The 19,886-nt window shown below is 37.2% G+C and overlaps 1 protein-coding gene across 8 annotated transcripts in view; it reads left to right on the plus strand.

The window, feature by feature from the left end:
• LOC114651939 (calcium uptake protein 3, mitochondrial-like) overlaps positions 1-19,886 on the plus strand; it is a 174,207-nt gene that overhangs the window by 94,137 nt on the left and 60,184 nt on the right. For 7 of the 8 annotated variants that reach the window (XM_051928644.1, XM_051928647.1, XM_051928645.1 and 4 more), the window contains exons 4-6: positions 4,636-4,714; positions 7,410-7,457; positions 12,492-12,574. In XM_051928644.1, the coding sequence (XP_051784604.1) occupies positions 4,636-4,714; positions 7,410-7,457; positions 12,492-12,574 (210 nt within the window). Of the gene's footprint in view, positions 1-4,602; positions 4,715-7,409; positions 7,458-12,491; positions 12,575-19,886 lie in introns of those variants that run through there. The other variant, XM_028802040.2, reaches the window with a different exon arrangement.

Consider the following 19,886-nt stretch of genomic DNA (forward strand, 5'->3'; position numbering starts at 1 on the left):
CCTTCTGTGAAAAGACAATGGGAAAAGCACGGGGGAAAATATAAGAATTTCAGCGAATACCAAGTGAAGGCAAAGGAAAAACATACTGTTTGTTGGTTTAAACAGTGGTATAATCAACAAAAGAAAGTTGATCGAGTGACATAGTGTCAGAGAAACTCGAAAGCTCAAGTTCACAAAGTCGCACAGTGCCCGATATAAAAAAGAAGTTGTCACATATCAAAGTTGGCGTGAAAGCTTATTAGGGTACAGAGAAAAAAAATAGGCACACAGTGGGGAAAAAAGCACGAAATGTCAACTTTAATCTCGAAATTTCCACTTTAATCACGTAGTTTATTTTGTCATTAAAGTAGAACATGTAAACTTCATCTTAAAATGTTTTTTTTTACTAGTTTCTCAAGTAGCACGTTAAATGCTTTGTTCTGTGTTTGATCTTCTATGTGCTCTGTGTGTGTGTGAATCACTACGTGATTCCGTTCTTTCTCTTTCTGCGACAGGACACAGAATCCATTACATTCGAGATATTACAGCTCTCTGAATAATTAAAATACTGAGATGTATACGTGATATCTTTTTCATGATGATAGGAATGAAAGCATGTTATTAAACATGGGAACACGGTGGCGCAGTGATTGTTCATATCTCACGCAAGAGGCTTGCTGCGCCATGTGTGACCTTCAATGAAATAATTTATTACAGAAGTACTGTCTTCTTCAAACGTACTAACCTCCAATTCCTGTCCTTACTTTTGTTTCTCCAAATACCCAATCGCCACACAATCAGCTCTGTAATAGACGTTAAGCCATCTGTAAGCTTAGAACGCCGATTCTTCAAAACTTTTAAGGAACATTGAAATATCTTCATAGTACATGTTTAATTATTCTATCCGTCTATCCTTCCAGTGTTGTGTCAGCACCAGCAATAATACAGTGCAAGGCAGGAGCTATCCGTGAACTAGCTAGCGCTGCAGCACCGTGTCCTCACATGTTTAATTATTAACAATACAGATTATTTAAATAAAGTTAAAGTTTTATGTGTATACTATAAGCAACATATTTTGCTGCATTTCATCTTAAAAATGATATCGTCATCATACGCACTTTATAATATTGCACAACCTGCGCCACTTTATAACTGTAGTGTAAGTTTACAGTGGGGTAATTGTACTTATAAGTACAAACAGTTCTACAAGGAGCACTTGATGGACTGATTGAGTGCGTTTATAGTTCTTGGAATGAAACTGTTTCTGAAACGCGAGGTCCGTACAGGAAAGGCTTTGACGCGTTGTGGCTGAGGTAGTGTGTGCTTGAAACTGTATACCGATAATTCTCTTTCCGATCAGCTGCTGCTGTGATTCCCCACTCAGATACAGTGATATAAATACTCCGAGTGGTACAGTGAGAGTAATGTGGAAAAAGATGATCCGCTGTGGCAACCCTTAACGGGAGCAGCTGAAAGAAGAAGAAGATGCAGTGAGCGTAACAATGCTAAAGCAGTTATGGTATTTGGAATACTATTGCTATTCCCTGGACCATTATATTGCTACAGGTTAATTACAATCAGATGCATTACACTAATAAACAATATGCAGTTAATTTCAGTGTATTTATAAAGCCGCGTCAGGAATGTGGGTCTAAGAAAGAAAGGGTGACCACACAGGAACAGTAGCACTGCTTTGTCGCTGGGTGCCGCCAGTCTGCAAAACCGAGCGGAGAAATTGCGTATGCCAGGGTATGAGGTACCGTGGAAATGTGCGTGGCTTTACGCCAAGTTTAGGTTTTATACATCGCGATTTCAGCGTGGAAACGTTTGTACGCAACATTTCTGTGCGTACGCACCATTTATACCTGAGGCCCTAGGTCTTTACAGTCCTAGTGCTTCCTGCCTTGCTATATGGTTGCGAGACATGGACACTATCCAGTGACATGAAATGAAGACTGGACTCCTTTGGTACTGTGTCTCTTCAGAGAATGCCTGGTTACCACCGGTTTGACTTTTTGTTGAATGCGTGGTTGTTCATGGAGTCCCGAATGAGGCACATTACCTGCATTGTGAGGGAGTGTCAGTTACGGAACTACTGCCATGTGGCGTGATTCCCCGATGGTGATCATGCTCGCAGGATCCTCATTCTTGAGGACCCGAGTGGCTGGACCAGGCCAAGGGGACACCCACGTAACACCTGGCTGTGGCAGATTGATGGTCATTTTCAGAGGGTGGGATTGGACTGCATGTCTGCCAACCAGGATCCCAGGCTGTTTTGTCGTGTGGTGGGTGTGGCAACGCATTGTATCAGTGCATGCTCCCCGACCTGACCTGAATATAATAACAGTATAGTGAGGAAATTTTCCAGGACTTAGTACTGTGTACGTTTGATGGTAAGTTTGACAGAATTATTGAATAAACAGAGATAATATTAAGGGACACAATTCATTGTATCCATTTCATAGTCCAGTCACAATATTATCACATTTCTTGTCAAAAATATAATTCACTCTAGAATTACAGGACATTAAAACACCATTATGACAGACTAGCATCTGTGGAATCCCTTCTTATTCATTCTTCATTTCTCCTACTTTGTAAATTAGGACTTTGCAATGTAACGTCATGGTAAATGAGAGAGGGCAAACTGTAACATCACCACAAGGCTCACTGAGTACCATAGTTGTCTTTACAGATTGTAGAATATTATATAAGAATGCTGTGTTTATAAAAATGTATGCTATATAGGTATTAAACAAATACGGCAAAAGAGAAGTTTAACTTTAACTATTTAAAGATATGCTGAAATATGACACATTCATATAGGCTGACAAGTTCTTGCTAATCTCTTATATATATTTCTCTTCTGGTTCGTCCTGCTTCCACTTCAAAACCGGTCCCGCCCACACTCAGCCGACATGGCATTTCTCGATTCCTATTTGTCCTCTTCCATGTCATGCATTATACTGGCCTGCTGAGCGTAGTACATCCAACAAGTACTTAAGGTGCTGTCACAACGGTAAAATAGCTTTACTACCTTTGCGGGAGCCACCTGTGTCTTTACAACAGCTTCTTACACAGCAAATATCCATCCATCCATCCATTTTCCAACCCGCTGAATCCGAACACAGGGTCACGGGGGTCTGCTGGAGCCAATCCCAGCCAACACAGGGCACAAGGCAGGAAACAATCCTGGGCAGGGTGCCAACCCACCGCAGACAGCAAATATCAGAAGCTAAAAATTATCGTGAACACATTCAAGAGTACAACTCTTCTCTAGTGTTTGCTTCCATGGGGGCACAGATAACTCAACCTCCTGGCCACGGACCATAATACACGGGCAGATTTATCACCAAATCTCTCCACTATACGCTAACACTTCTACCTCTTCAGGATATGGACAGTTTTATGTTTTTGACACAGCGCAATCTACTGAATACAAAAATAAAGCAAACTCTGCATGCAGCGAAAATTTACTTCTCCAGCTGGATTTCATGTTCAGAACCATCAACCCCTTTGCAAGTCATACAAACACATGCATGAAATCGCTCAGTCCAATCCAACAGCATCTGTACAAATGGTTTTCAAGGAAAACCCTAGGCAGGATTTATGACAATACAATGCCCCGACATGTCACACCGATGTTGCAGCGATTTTCGTCGGAGAAGATGGCGAACCGCCTCCCTAAAGGGACATTTGCATCTATCCCATAGGCAACTCCTGTAAACAGATTTCCACGCTCAATATGAATTGCGATCCTATGGTTTACCCACTTTTATTCCCTTACGGAGACATTGGCTGGTACAAAGATTTACAACATGTTCCTGATCAAAGAACCGCCAAGCGAATAAGGCTTACTCAATGCCAATTTTATGTGTACAGATTAGCAATGAGGAATACATTTAGTATTTTGCACTCCAGCGGCAAACTATTCCAACAGTACGTCGTAGATGCATATGTTAAAACAGAGGGCGCGTGTCTCAGCTATCTCAGATTACATCAACAAGATCTGCGTGTGGAACAATACAAAGGACTATCAGACGCACTGCAAGCAAACGCTGAAAATAACAACGTACGTGTAGGCAAAATGATCATATTACCGTCCACATTTCCAGGAAGTCCAAGATACATGCAACAAAACTATCAGGATGCCATGGCCATAGTACGTAAATTCGGAAAACCTGATTTATTTATCACTTTCACATGTAATCCTGCTTGGCCGGAAATTCTACTTGCACAGTCGGATACCCAAAGACCAGAGCACAAATCTGATATTGTAGTACGAGTCTTTTGGATTAAGCTGCAGGAATTACTTCGAGACATTCTACAACAACATCTTTTTGGGGTTGTTATTACACTGTCATATGCTACGGCGGGCGTCGGCTAGTATATTCTGATTTTACCCTAGGCAATACATAAGGTGCACTATTTATAAACACTTCAAAAAAGCAGCAGCATCTGGGATTTCTGAAAAAGTTGTTAATTTAATGACACTGGACTGATAAATGCTACTGTAATTTTTGAATGCCGTTTGTTTCTGGTTAAACTACTACCATCACTTGTAACAGCATTCACCAATATAGTCATTTTATGACAGAAATTATATGTATAATTTTATCTTCTATGATAACATTTTTTTTACATTATGTTTTACAGGAGCTAGAGCAAATACTTTCAGATACACCACCTGTATGGAAAGGAACATCAACATTGTTCCGAAATCTACGTGATCGAGGTGAAAATACAATACCTACAGTATATTGCCTGCTTCTCTTAACATTCTTGAAAGACCAATCAATCAGCTCAATAGTAATATTTTTTTCCTTTTAACAGTATTGTATTATTAGTGTCTCAGAGTTATCTGACAGAATTTGTGTTAGCAAAAGATGCTCATAATTTATGAATGAACAAGAGCCTTTGAGATGGCGGCAAAGAAGAAAATCACCCATAATAAGTTATTGACATTGCACTGTACTACAGTTTCTGCCTTTTTTCCAAGCTTCTTCCTCCTTGTTAACTCTAGTTGGTGCCCCATAAGCCAGGATCTCATTACATGGCTTTTAGTTTTAGGGACACCCACTACAACTGTAGTTGTTTATCTTGTTGTCTGTAGATGTCAAATTACACAACCAGACATCATAGGGGATGACAAATTAGATAACTCTATGACGACTTTCCAAAAGTTTCACGTGTCCAAAATATAGCAAGCTTGACCCTTTTTTTCTGACTGCCAGTAGCATGCTGCCTGACAGAGCTAGTGCTATATGGATGCTTTTTAGTTACAGCGAGTTGAGCTACTGTCTGTGCCCATTTTCTGATAACTGTCATGTCACTTAAAACATGAGACATCAGACAAATGAACCTCCCTTCTGTTTGTGAGGTTCAAAACACCTACATTCCTAATTCTTCATAAGTGCATTAAATGTGCTGCGCTTTTGAGTGTGTGCTTATTGATTGTCAGCTCTTGTATACACACAAGCCAGTCCCTGCGAAAAAAAGAAAAAAATCAAACCAGTTTAATTTTGTCTTAGGATGAGTCACACACTGATGGAATGATTCACTGGACATATCAGACTACATGACTGACAGTTATACGAGTGCACTGCAAGTGCTCCTGGTTCATTAAGATTATTAGAATATAGTCTGCAACTGAAAATCACAGGGAAAATCATGTAATATTCTAGGGCCTTTACTTGCCTTTTTTGATACTAAGTGGGTTTCTTTATATAATTTAAAATTCATGACTTCAGAGACCTAAGTAGATGTAAGAATCCTTTGTGAGATAAGCAAGATCAATCAGACTAGTTGCTGTTTAATGTTGAGGGAGCAAGTGTCTGTATTCACAGCAGTTGGTGTAAGGCAATAATATTTATTTTCTTTATGCTGTGTTTTTAAGATTTCTATCCATTTCAACTTTATTATGGAGTTTCTAGATTAACTTTACAATCACATTAATGCTGCAAAATGTCAAAGTATTAATAATAATAATAATAACAATGTATTTTATTTATATAGCACCTTTTCCATTCCCAAGGGATTTAAAAAAAGTGAAAGACATGCAAGAAGTGCAAGGTTCAACACAAATTTTAACAAGACCTGTTATTAAGCAGGGTGGAATGGCAGCATTAGCTCTGTGTCTGAACTGAGTTTTATTTATAATTAAATGTAGGGTACCTTCATTTTTTTAAATGAGTTTCATGGCTTTTGAAAAAGGAGCAATGAAAATCTGTTTGGGACCTCTCTTGTGAGGAACAAGATGTTTACCATGATTGCTAGTATTTACAGATAAACTGAAAATGTGAAAGAAAGAGGTGTGCTTTGATTTACTGTGCTAAGAAATTTGGTTTGATGAATTTATTTTTGGAAGTGCCAGTAATCACGAGGGGCTAAATCAGGTGTATAGGGTGGATGATCCATTCTGGCAATTGAATTCTTAGTCACAAAGGTGTTGTGTGCATTATGGCTTGGGGCATTGTCATGATGGGTGATCCACTTCTGGCATTGTCATTCACATTGTGTTGCCTCTCCTTGAACCTCTTATGCAACTCAAACACATTTGACTTTTACATAGCATCGTCACCATACGCTGATTTCAACAGCTCCAACATTTCAGTGGTAGTTTGTAGTTGTTCAGGAATTAAATTGTCAGACTGTGTATATATGCAACTATGAACAACGATGAAAAACAAAATCATAATAGCATAGCATGAATTTTGTTTAGTTTTTCTAGACAGATTTTTAATACATATGCATTCAAATATGGGGGTTTGAACTTAAAGGAATCTAAAAATGACATTGTTTTTAGATTTTATGCTGAAATGGAAAAGGAGAAAATATTTACGGTGTTGCCAAACCCCATATTTGTTTGGTGTTTTGGAGCAATCACTTCAGCCATTGCCATGGCACTCTATCCCAGAAACACCCATGCTGTACGTTCGTAAAGCCAACTTGTGGTCCTGGGAAAATAAAAGTTTGTCTGAGCCAGTTGTATGGTGAATTTTCAGGAAATAATTCGGCAAACAATGCTGCTGGTAAACCCACCAAATCTGACGCAAAAAGTACTTTTTTGGGGTCCCCAGCTACTGCCCCGATAAACCCTTCCTAAAATCTGGGCATAAATATGTGTGATTCTACTCCTTTGCAAAGTGGTGTTTTTTTCTGCAGGCTATATCATGTCATTGTGAATAACGAACATTACTAACTAGTATGTGCAAATAACATCATCACAAAATAAATGATAATTTTAGAATTTACTATTTTAAAAATTGCCTTTATACAAAAGAGAATTTAAAGTACAATATATTAATGAGATATAGGAAGTGGATTTCTATAAATGTGGTAAGTGGTGTCATAAACTGAAAGTTGTAGCAGTGTGTATATTAGTCATAATGAATCTTTTTAACACTTCTTTTTCAACACTTTTGTTACAGGTATTATTGCCTACACAGAATATCTTTTCCTGCTATGCATTTTGACAAGTGAGTAAACCTGGGATTTCAACTTATATTCAAAGATGGATGGAAAATAATTCAGTCATTTAAATTGCACTCTTGAGTTTAGGTTTTTAAATATTTAATTAGATACACTGCAACAACAAGAAAGAAAAGTGTATACCTTGTAAACTTTATGTGGTAAATAAAGACAGAAAAATTGCAACAAACTCTTGTCTCATGGAAATTGAGTTTAGTGCAGCTTTCTAGAACAGTAGAAACATACATATTTTTTTGTATCCTTGCTGCTTTGTATGTAACTGTTGTATTTCAATTCCAATAAATATTTATTGTTTTTATTTCTTAAATGATTTTCAAGATCCATGAATTCAAGTAATATATACAAAATAAAATAAATAAATAAACAGAATAAACTTTTAATGGACCTGGATGTCAGCAGTGCATTTTTCTTTAAAATTAAAAAGTCAGTTGACTGTCATAGATCACTTTCACACTTTTTTTAGTGTTCTCAACCTAGGAAAATGCTGATTCATTCTTATTTGTGTAAAACAGGTTAATCCTAGCTAATTCCCAAGATGTAAAAATGAATAATTTTTAGATTTTGTTTTATTTTTTGTAATTACAGTATAGTGCATTTTTGGAAGTTAATAAAACAGATGCAATTGCAATATATACTGAATGAAATATGAAGCAATCACATTCAAGGCCTCTTTCCCCAACAAATTAAGTAAAAAAGCATGGTAAAAGCCAAGAGAAAATGTTAGTTAAAGAAGAGAAATTGGGACAAAAAAGGACATAGTAGAGAATACATGTTCAGAGACTGTTAAAAAATGATCTTCAGTGATCACTTTTGGTGATTACTTTGAAGAGCCCTAGCAGAGGAAAATAGGGGAGTATTTATAAAGTACTGTCATATACTGAAAATTTATGAATTGCTTATTGAGTGTTTTTTTCTAACTATAAATAATATTGATTTATAGAGTCATTATTGTCCCGTAGTACGGTAAAAGTCTTACTCCTATGTGCTAATAAGCTTGCAACACATTGTCGCTCTACGACACCATTATAAGTGACTGTAACAACTTGACCTCAAAACTGATGTCATCCTCAACTCAATTAGCTTATAACACAATTTACAGTTTTATCTATCATTAGGAGATTTAAAGACATGTTAAGTTTCTTTCAGTCTATTAGAAATGCTGTTTTTTGTTTTTTTAGTTAGTATAGTCACCATAATTACCCACTGTTCGTTATCTGCAGGTTCATTAGGACACTAATCAGTAACATCAGTAGGATTGGTCTCACCCATGTGGTAACCAGAGCCAGATTGAGACACTCCTCAGGCCACTAGAGACTTGATGAATAGAGCTTCTTAACAGAAAGTTTTGTTGATTTCAGCCTGCGGACACTCAATCATTTCATCAAGAAAGTTGGGGGGTGAAGAGCAGTGTGGTGGTAATACCCTCTGATTTCAGACCGAAATGCTGCATGAAAATTCTTTAGTATGTTATTTGGATGTCACTCATTATGGTCTTCATCTTACTAGTGAAACCACTAACAGTAGCTCATTGTTTTCCATTGTACTATAATAGATTGGTGAGGATTCCTGAGATTGCAAGCTAGTACTGAAATGCATGAAAAAGGTTTAAGAAGTTATTGTTTGTTTTAATGATATTGATGCTCCCAACTGTTATTAGGTGAATATGTAATCAACTAGCTATTTACTTCAGAACACTGTCAAAACTGTATCAGACTAAATCTTGAAATCCTTATGTAATTATACATTTTAGATACATAAACTGAAGTAAAACATTCTCGAAACTTCTTAATCTATAGGAAAATGAGAAACAAGGAATAATATATTGTATATACTCATGTATAAGTCGGGTCTTGGAAGTCGAAAAATCGATCATAAAATCAGAACCCAACTTATACACCCGTTCAAAAATGTGACCCTTAATTTTTTATTTATTTATTTATTTTTTTACAGCCTCCTCCGATCTCGCATCAGTTTCTCAGACGAATCAAATTGTGTTGCAGCAGCACGATTACCAATTTCTTTCGCGACTTCAACAACGTTTAATTTAAAACCAGCTTCATATTTTCTCCTGATCGAACACTGCATCGTAGATAAGGGATGCTCTTACGATTAAGGTGTATGAGGGTGTGAGATACAAAAAAACACAAAATAGTGCAAATGTTGCTTCGGAATAGTTTGGGTATTACCATGTGGTCACATAGGCACAATAGAGAGAGAGAGAAAGGTAGGAGCACATGCTGATACAGCGCATTGCCGCACCCACATAGAAAAAAAAGGCAGTGTGCTCCGTAGTTACTCTCTCTGTTAGGCGTTAGCATATCATAATCTCTTGGACCAATAGTGCAAGTTTTCTGCATTCGACTTATACGACCGAAATTATAAAAATACCAGAAATTATACAGTAAAATCAAGTCCCAACTTATCCGTGGGAGTATATACTGTACTGTTTTTTTCATTTTGAAAGTAATTTTAAACAAAGAGATTTAGTGTAAAACAGATCCATAAACTTGTGTAGAAGTGTTGACATTAAGTTAGCAGAAAAGAAGTTTTTTTCTCAGGACTATTCTTTGAAATTCCCCGAATGTCAGATTGATTGCACAAAGAAATGGCAAATGATTAATTTACAGTAGGGAAAGGATTCAAGCATAGAGGGTATCCTCGTCAAGTACCTTGTTTATGTAGGGAAAAGGTTTATCTTTTTAGGTAAACATAATTAGAGTGTAATGATTAATTATTAAAACCAAACTCACGTTTGTGAGAGATGGTAATTGAGTGGTTCCATTCACCTTGTCCAGATACAGGCAAAACCTCTGGTATTCAGATATAGATGAAGTATATACAGTATATTATATTGAGTCTAAGTTGTAGATAAACAGAATGGAAGAGAGTTGGTAGTGGTTTCTAAGGAAAACCCCTCACTGTAAACTCACAAGGTTCCAACTTGTGTTTTCTTTTAACTTCACTAGTTAAATTATGCAGTTGGGTATAGGTTTAATTTATATGATCCTTGCCACTTACCCACTTTGCTGTCGGGATGAATGATGAACAGTTCTGTTTATTTGTTTTTGCTTTAAAGAATTTCTCAAAAATGTGACATGCAGTAATGAATCTTTGTAATTCAATAAATGAATGGTAGGCTGCAATTCATAATAATGTGTGTCTGACTAAAATTTGTTATGTAGCTTTAATAATGTGAATCAGCAAATAGTGAAAGCTTGGCATCACATTTGTCTGTTTTCTCATTAATGTCCATTTATTGTTACTAAACTCACAGCTCTCTTTTTATGGTACTTCACTAAATGTGGAAAAATACATAATCCATCCATCCATCCATTGTCTCCCGCTTATCCGAGGTCGGGTCGCGGGGGCAGCAGCTTGAGCAGAGATGCCCAGACTTCCCTCTCCCTGGCCACTTCTTCTAGCTCTTCCGGGAGAATCCCAAGGCGTTCCCAGGCCAGTCGAGAGACATAGTCCCTCCAACGTGTCCTGGGTCTTCCCCGGGGCCTCCTCCCGGTTAGACGTGCCCGGAACACCTCACCAGGGAGGCGTCCAGGAGGCATCCTGATCAGATGCCCGAGCCACCTCATCTGACTCCTCTCGATGCGGAGGAGCAGCGGCTCTACTCTGAGCCCCTCCCGGATGACTGAACTTCTCACCCTATCTTTAAGGGAAAGCCCAGACACCCTGCGGAGGAAACTCATTTCAGCCGCTTGTATTCGCGATCTCGTTCTTTCGGTCACTACCCATAGCTCATGACCATAGGTGAGGGTAGGAACATAGATCGACTGGTAAATTGAGAGCTTCGCCTTGCGGCTCAGCTCCTTTTTCACCACGACAGACCGATGCAGCGCCCGCATTACTGCGGACGCCGCACCGATCCGCCTGTCGATCTCACACTCCATTCTTCCCTCACTCGTGAACAAGACCCCGAGATACTTGAACTCCTCCACTTGGGGCAGGATCTCGCTACCAACCCTGAGAGGGCACTCCACCCTTTTCTGGCTGAGGAGCATGGTCTCGGATTTGGAGGTGCTGATTCTCATCCCAGCCGCTTCACACTCGGCTGCGAACCGATCCAGAGAGAGCTGAAGATCACGGCCTGATGAAGCAAACAGGACAGCATCATCTGCAAAAAGCAGTGACCCAATCCTGAGCCCACCAAACCGGACCCCCTCAACGCCCTGGCTGCGCCTAGAAATTCTGTCCATAAAAGTTATGAACAGAATCGCTGACAAAGGGCAGCCCTGGCGGAGTCCAACTCTCACTGGAAACGGGTTCGACTTACTGCCGGCAATGCGGACCAAGCTCTGGCACCGATCGTACAGGGACCAAACAGCCCTTATCAGGGGGGCCGGTACCCCATACTCTCGGAGTACCCCCCACAGGATTCCCCGAGGGACACGGTCGAATTCCTTTTCCAAGTCCACAAAACACATGTAGACTGGTTGGGCAAACTCCCATGCACCCTCCAGGACCCTGCTAAGGGTATAGAGCTGGTCCACTGTTCCGCGACCAGGACGAAAACCACACTGTTCCTCCTGAATCCGAGGCTCGACTATCCAACGGACCCTCCTCTCCAGGACCCCTGAATAGACTTTTCCATAATACTATTAAATAATGTTTTGTCTACCATTTTAAAATATTTTTGATTACCTGTACTTTACTTTAAGTTACAGTAATGCTCTTTTAAGGATTGAGAGCATTATATGACCTACATTAGATGTAGGATGTTGACTGTGCTGTTTATTTTATATGGGTGTTACATGTGTTACATGTATATGTGTGTGTAATATTTTCTAAAACTAATGTATGAAAAAAACACTTAATTTAAAATATCCAGAATGTTTAATTTAATCCATTTAATTAATTTTACATTTGAAATTTGAAATAGGTAAAGTCTTATGGACTAAACTTTACCATCACTCCATGTGTATTCTATTTTGCATCTGTATGTTTTAATACCTGCTTCCCATTTTACTAATCTTGCCACTAACATACTAGTTTCTGTGTACGTCTTTTAGAACCTCATGCAGGATTTAAGATAGCTTTCAACATGTTTGATGCTGATGGCAACCAGATGGTGGACAAAAGGGAATTTTTAGTGGTAGGTATTGGTTCTATCTACTGGTGTATATATTATCTCTATCTATTGTTGTTACCACTTATCCTTTTGATATTACTCAGGTAGTATATTTTAAAATAGCCTTAAAAATGTTTTCTGCTTAAAATATTTTCTCCTACCTTATCATTAAAGCTAGTTTGACTTTATAAGTTTGATTAATGTTTAATATGATTTACTAGTAGAAGATTCATTGTCAGGTGACTGTGTCACTGTTATCAGTAAAAATCATAATTTCATTAATTTTTCTTCAGCATTTTAAATTCATGTAACATTTATGCCTGCTACCATGTTAAAACATGAAATATTGTACAATTATTATTATTTATTGAAGTCAACAGCAAAATGTCCATATCAATACAGTATTTGAAGGTTTATAATCTAGAATATGGTACCAATATAAGTTATAGATATGTCAACATGAAATGCTTAGATTTTGGATGGTGATACAAAATCTTATCGGATTAGAGTTTCTTCCTGTGTCTGCACAGTTGTCTCTTAGGTACTTTGATTAGGTTAATTGTTGACCTTAAATTTATTCAAAGCTGGTTAAGTGTGAAAGTGCACAGTGATAAACTAAGGGTTAGTTCTTCTGGTGGTTCCTAAATTGTGTTCAGTGCTTTTGGGGTAGACATCAGTGCCTGGTGTCCCAGTAATTGAATCCATTTAATCTCTTGTAATTTGCATTATAGTAATTAAAGGAGTAAGACTAAATAAATAATCAAACCACCCCCAAACTTTTTCTATGTCATCACTTTTGTTTATCCTTCAGACTAAGATAAATGTTCTGACCAGCCAGATGACTTTTGAGGCGTTTAATGGATATCTGATAAACAACAGAATCTCAGATACATACAAATTGTACATTTATTTGTTTTTAGTATCCTGCAGTTACAGCAAGCCAGTTATAATGGCAGAGAGAGAGTGCAAGAATAAAAAAGTAATAAATATTTGTAAAAAGTAATGTCTAATATTTTCCTTAGATGACTGTGTTAGAAATAAATTTATGAAAATACTAATTTCTAATATTATGGCAATTATAACTACTTAATTTAAAATGTTCAAAAAGGCTTAATTATTTTTCTATGTATAATGTTGGATAGAATTTACTAGTGACTGTTCTTTTCTGTACAGGCATAATGAAGCAATAGTTATAATGTGTTTTTCTCTTAATAACATAATTTTAAATGAGAAAATGTTCAGTTTCATAAGCATTCCTGTGGCATGCCAAAATAGGCTCTGGTGAACTGTCATAGATAGATAGAGAGAGGGAGAGCTGGGAATCAGCACTTCTGTCCCGATTCAATTCTGATTCAAAATGCCCTGATTTAATTCGATGTTAATATTATCTTGACTAAATTAGCATGCACTGATACATTTGAAGTGCTGGCTTTTTTAGAAATATAGAGAACATTAATATAATGTGACAAATTACAGTAGCACTTTATTAGAAGGATGTCTACATGGTGACTTCATAACATAGGAATAAGCATGGAATGACATTTAAGAAGAAATACTTGATTAGTTAATATCAGTATTTGGAAGATGTGTAACAAAATATCATTGTTGTTTTTTTTTTTTTTTTTAATTCACTATAATTTAACATTTGTATCACCACATCAGATTCCACACATTATGTTTACTTTAATACAGTGCAATGACATCTACTATATAGCATCTTAATATTATTATAAAATAATCAAATATTGCTTCTTAAATAATAAAATGTTATTCAACAACCTATTCATGTGTTATGAATCTCCATGTAGACACCCTTCAACTAAACTGTTAGCTAAATTTGGTCCCCTATTGGACATTTAACATAATGTTGAATTAGTAGAATTTAAAGATACAGCAGGAAGACTCATGTCTTTAATTCTACATGCTGCACATATCTTCAGTTGTAGCAGTCATGTTAATCAGTCTCGAAAATGTGTCCTGACAGACCTCAGACAAAATGGAAGCATTTTAAAATGAGGATCTACTGTAGAGCTGATACTTGTTGACAGCGGCATTGAATGAATGGAACATAAAAGAAAAAGAACCGGCCATCGTGACTGATAATGCCGCTATTATGGAGCTACTTCAAGTCAGCTGCATTGAACACACGCACTCTTTTGTTTGCAGGCTGCTCTGAAAATTCCAACAACTGCTCATTTGCTTTGCGGTGTGAGGCACATTGTAGGGTCTCTTATCTTTAGCTTCCATTATCTTTACAGATAAAAACTGCTATAGATTCTGTTATTTTTTGGGCTTTAGGTGAATTAAACAGAAGCTTGGTGCTAAACGCAGTCTCCAGTACAGATTGTTTAGACCACAGGTGTCAAACTCCAGTCCTCGAGGGCCACAGTGGCTGCATGTTTTCATTCTAACCATCTTCTTCATTAGTGAGCCATTTTTACTGCAAATTAACTTCTTTTGCTTTAGTTTTAATTAACTTGACTCCGGCCCCTTAATTGTCTCTTTTTCATTAATTAGTAGCCAAACAATAATGAGCCATCAAACAAGCCACTATATGACCAGCTCACCTGTGCCCATCACGCAATATCTTAAAATAAATAAAGGTGAAAGTCTCAGTAAAGTTGATCGTTCAGGTCACCAAAACATTTTGAAAATGTTCTTAGAAAAAACAGAAAAATCAACAGATTTGGAAATGTCTGCTGTGGCAGAATGAAAGCAGCAACAAGCCATGGAATTAAATAACGGGCTTAATTAACAGCAAGAATCAGCTTCTCATTAAGAGACTGTTTGGAGTGAAATTGGTTGATAGTTTTGTTTTTTAGAAAAAGTAGAAATGTTATTAAAGATAGCCTCTCAAAGATGAGGAAAAGATGAGGTGAAAAGAAAAGGGCGGTTATGCTGCCAGACTGAAAGAATAGTTAAGGGCCAAGAACACTGTTTCCCAACCTTTGTGGTGCCAGTGAGTTCGTGATCCATGGATGGGAGCGTCTGTTTTTTTTGGGGGGGGATTGGGGATTGCTCCCCTCTATGAATTTAGCATGATTGTCGGAGTGGGGTGGTTCACCTCAGTGAATCAAGTGTGCTTGTCAAACTGGGATTGTGTTGGGAGATTGTTTGTCCCACAAGATCACTAGAGTATTAGCTGAATCAAGCACAAACAACAAATCTTTTCCTCCTTGGTGAATTTAGCATGATCGTCAGAGCAGGGTTTGGGGATGTCATCCAGGAATGACCACAATACACCTGCAATGCTGCTGCTGTGAATTGAGTGTGTTTATGTGGTAATCCGCCTACCAGGCATTACCACTTTAAAGAAAAGAAAGTCCTAAGAATAAGATAAAGTCGACTTTTTTCAAAATAATCATTAAAGCACTTACCTGTTTAAGTCATTAAGTGCAGGGTGCAGTTTCACAGTCATTTTAGCTTTGTTTTCGGCAGGTTCACACAGCAGGCCACAGGCGATGGGTTGAGCGCACCTCCAGGTCAGGCCTGCTGGAGGACACTGAGCATACCCCATTATAAAGGCGAGCGTCTCTTTAGTCCTGTCGTTGGCAAATTAAGTTGCGAAACGTTTTTAGTTAAGAAAGTGCATACATGCATTAGTATGAGGAGGGAATTGCCAAAAATTTCAAGGCAGCATGTCGGGATGTGCTCCAGTTCGCGCTCTATTACATGCCTTGCAAAGGGGAGAAGAGCACCTGTGCAGAAAGCACCTGCGTCTGTCACGATTGGTGCAGAGGAGCAACGTGTCATGGGATTGGGTAAAGATTTGTGCCCCGACTATAAGAGGCACTTCCTCCCTCTTAAAGGTGGTCTTTAGACTCAGGGGTATGGTTTGCGTGGTTGCTGTAGTTTTTTTTTTTTTCATTCAGTATACCAAACAGCGGCTTGTGCCTTATTTTGTACATTTCTTGTATATATTTTAGATATCTCCTAGCGTAGCTTTATTTTGGTGGAAGTATTTATATAGATTAAGGGTTTTGGTGCACTTTGTTTTTGTTCTTATATATATACTTTTTTTTCCCCCTTGTAAATATTTTTAGCATTCTTTGGACTTTGTGTGTAGTTTCTTCCTGAACTCCTTTACTTCATTTAGGAAGACTACCATTTTTGTGTATATACATTTTTGTCTTTATTTTTCATTTTTGGGGATTGGAAACGTCACTGTATATATTGCTCACTATTTTTGATTGGAACATTATTTTTGTTGTTTTGTTGCACCTGTAAATAAACCCACTCTTGTTTTGGAAATACCACCTTTTTGTATCTGTGTCTCCATGTCTGACTTCTCACAAATCTGATCTGGTGCCAACCTTGCCACTACACGAGGTGTCACAGTTCATTGGACTGGTGTCAAGCGCAATCCACCTGTAGTGTTGCTTCTGTGAATCAAGTACAATCATTGGTTGGTGGTGTACTTGCAATGTCGCAATGGCCCATACAGTAGGTTAGGAGACCCTAGGTTAGAAGATACTTTCCAGAGAGGTTGCTTATAAGGTGACCGCTTGCTTTGAATTTGGAGAAAAAAAATTAAAAGGTCATAAAGTGATTATAAAGTGGAAAGAATAAAGGAAGACCGTTCAACATAAGGGCTGATGTGAAGTACAGCAGAGATTAAAAGAAAAGGAAGAAAAAAACTGAAATCCTGGACCATACTAATTGGCTGTTTTGGACCCAGAGTTGTAATAAGCTTCACAAAGTGTCAGACTCAAAAATTCAAAAGATATAGGGCTCCTACTAATTCAAAGAGGTGAATTATAGATGTTGAAGTTGTGTTTATGCCAAAGTGAACAGGTGCTAATATGTTCCTCAAGATTAAACCAAGTTCCAGGATTATATTAATTTCCAAGGAGGTGAAAGAACAAGAAGGGTTCAGGAAAAGACCATTTAAGTTCAGCGGGAAACCAGGATGGTGGATTGATGGGAGTCTAACTCCAAACTGGCCAGAGAGTAAACGCCCAAGGGTATAGTTATTAGTGAGGCAAATATACTCCCATCCAATCACAAATCAGTGTAGGAGTGCTTATACCAGTATTCTAGAAAAAAAGCAATAAATCATTTGCATATAGGGAAATTTTATGATGGAAGCCATAAACAGCTATAGAAGTGAATAAGTCAGCCTTAATGAAAGTGATGCTAAGAGGCTTAAGAGAGAGAGATTAAAAAGTAAGGGGACAAGAAACAGCTTTGTCTTGTACCTTTATGAATTTGGAAAGGTTAAGTGACTTAGGAGAAGTCTCTTCATCTTCAGCATGTTAATATAACCCCCACCAAAACAACTGAGTACAGATCTTACCAGAAATAAATTCAGTAAGCTCAGACAGTATAATAGGGAGTCCAACATAGCACTACCTTTCCGCCAAAAGCCTGGGGCGAGACATTTTTGTAAGGGGAGAATTCAGAATTTTAAGAACAAAATTCATAATTAAGTTTAAAAAAGGATTATTAATCTCCAAAGAGTTCTTAATAAGGTTTTCTTGATTTATTTTTCAGAGCTGCAATAGATACAAATGCATGAAATTTCTATAATTTCAATACCAGTGTCATTAATGTGTGGTTTGGCTCATGAAGAATTAATCTTTGTTTATTTCTTTCATTTTAATGTTAATTTTCACATTTTTGCTCAATGTGATCATTTTTTGATGGTGCTTTTCCTACATGGTCGTAGTCAAGTTGTGGGTATTTGACCCCTGCATCACTGCAATTCATGATGATACTGCTTCCCTAAAGTTCAAGTTTGTAAAAACTAATTTACTGTTGATGTTTCACTGTATGTAGTTAGAGCTAAAGATAAATTGGTATTAGGACTTTTTTTGTATATTTTTGACTAATGTTTTTGAATTATAAAGGCTTCCTGCCATTTTGAGATATTTAAAATACTTTACAAGAGATCTCAAAGTCTCCCATGCATTTGTAAATGTCTTTAAAAAGACATGAAGTCCTATTGAAGGATTAGACAATTTGGCAGGATGTGATTATGGCATAGAGTATCTCAAAATGAATTGAAGATATCTTAAAATATATACAGGATCAGTGTGAAATAAATTAAGGTATACTTGAGTTATACTGAAATGCATTTTAGATATCACTAAATGTATTAGAGATATTTAAAATTTTTATATAATTTATTTTGATAACACAATTTGACTTTCGGATATCTAAAACCCAAGCTTCATTTTAAGGTATCTGAAGTTCATTTTGAGATATCTCTAAACGTTAAATTCACATGTCATAAATCTAGGCTTAATAAGGCAGTTGAAAAGCAAACATTTTGAAGAAGACTCACATGAAATGATAACTACAATTTAAGGGAAAATATTGTGAGACATATACAAAAATTAAGAGTAATTTTCTTAATGAAGTCAAAATACATAATAAACCATATCTTCCTTAAATGACCATCTGCATATGAACAGCTTCATCATGGTATACCAATGTGTTTCTGTATCAAAGCCTGAAATTTGGCTTTGGACAAGAACACTACAGCGGAGACTTTGGGTCATTCTCATGGCAGGCAACAACATAGCTAAATTTCTCAAGACAAGCAGTGATGTCGAGGTACACCGTGGATGACAGGAACAGCATTTTCTTGTCAGCGACCCATGCCACTGTGACAGTGAGGCACATTGTACTGACTAACTGAAAGTTACACTCCAAGCATAACAGAACAGAAATCTGTTGAGCATACAGCATATCTGTCAGGAAAAGAGTAAGTGTTGTAAGAGGCACCACTTTTCTTTGAGGATCGTAGGTCAGAGTACATCCAGTAATTCTGTGGTTTAAAAACAAACCAATAAAAGTTCTAGAGGGTACCCGATCAAAGCATGGGCTCCAACACATTTTAGAATACCTGATAGGAAGTTAAAATTACTGTTCATCTATTGTCCCAGTCCAGCCTGAGTTAACATTCAATTTCCAATGAGGAATGGTCAACGATTGCAGTATCCAGAATTTATTTAAAATCCACCACTACAAAATAGAGAGGTGATACCAGTTGAATTTTTTACTACTAAGTAATTTAGAATAATCTTTTAATTCAAAGATGTTTTGGATAGATAGATAAATAGATAGATAGATAAATAGATACTTTATTAATCCCAATGGGAAATTCAATTTTTTTTTTTTTTTTTTATTTTGTTTTTGTTTTTGTTGATCAGCAATATTTTTCAGCAATATTTTTAATGTAACACAATACAATGTTAAAATTCCAAATGAGAGGTGAATACATTGTATTCTTGTTGCAATTATTAACCCAGAAAATATATGCTTTATTTCTATACCATATATAATAATATTAATGTTTATCCTACAACTCAAATCCAGCAAGGTCAGAATG

This window comes from Erpetoichthys calabaricus, chromosome 5 (genome assembly GCF_900747795.2).
Source record: "Erpetoichthys calabaricus chromosome 5, fErpCal1.3, whole genome shotgun sequence".
Lineage (NCBI taxonomy): Eukaryota > Metazoa > Chordata > Cladistia > Polypteriformes > Polypteridae > Erpetoichthys > Erpetoichthys calabaricus.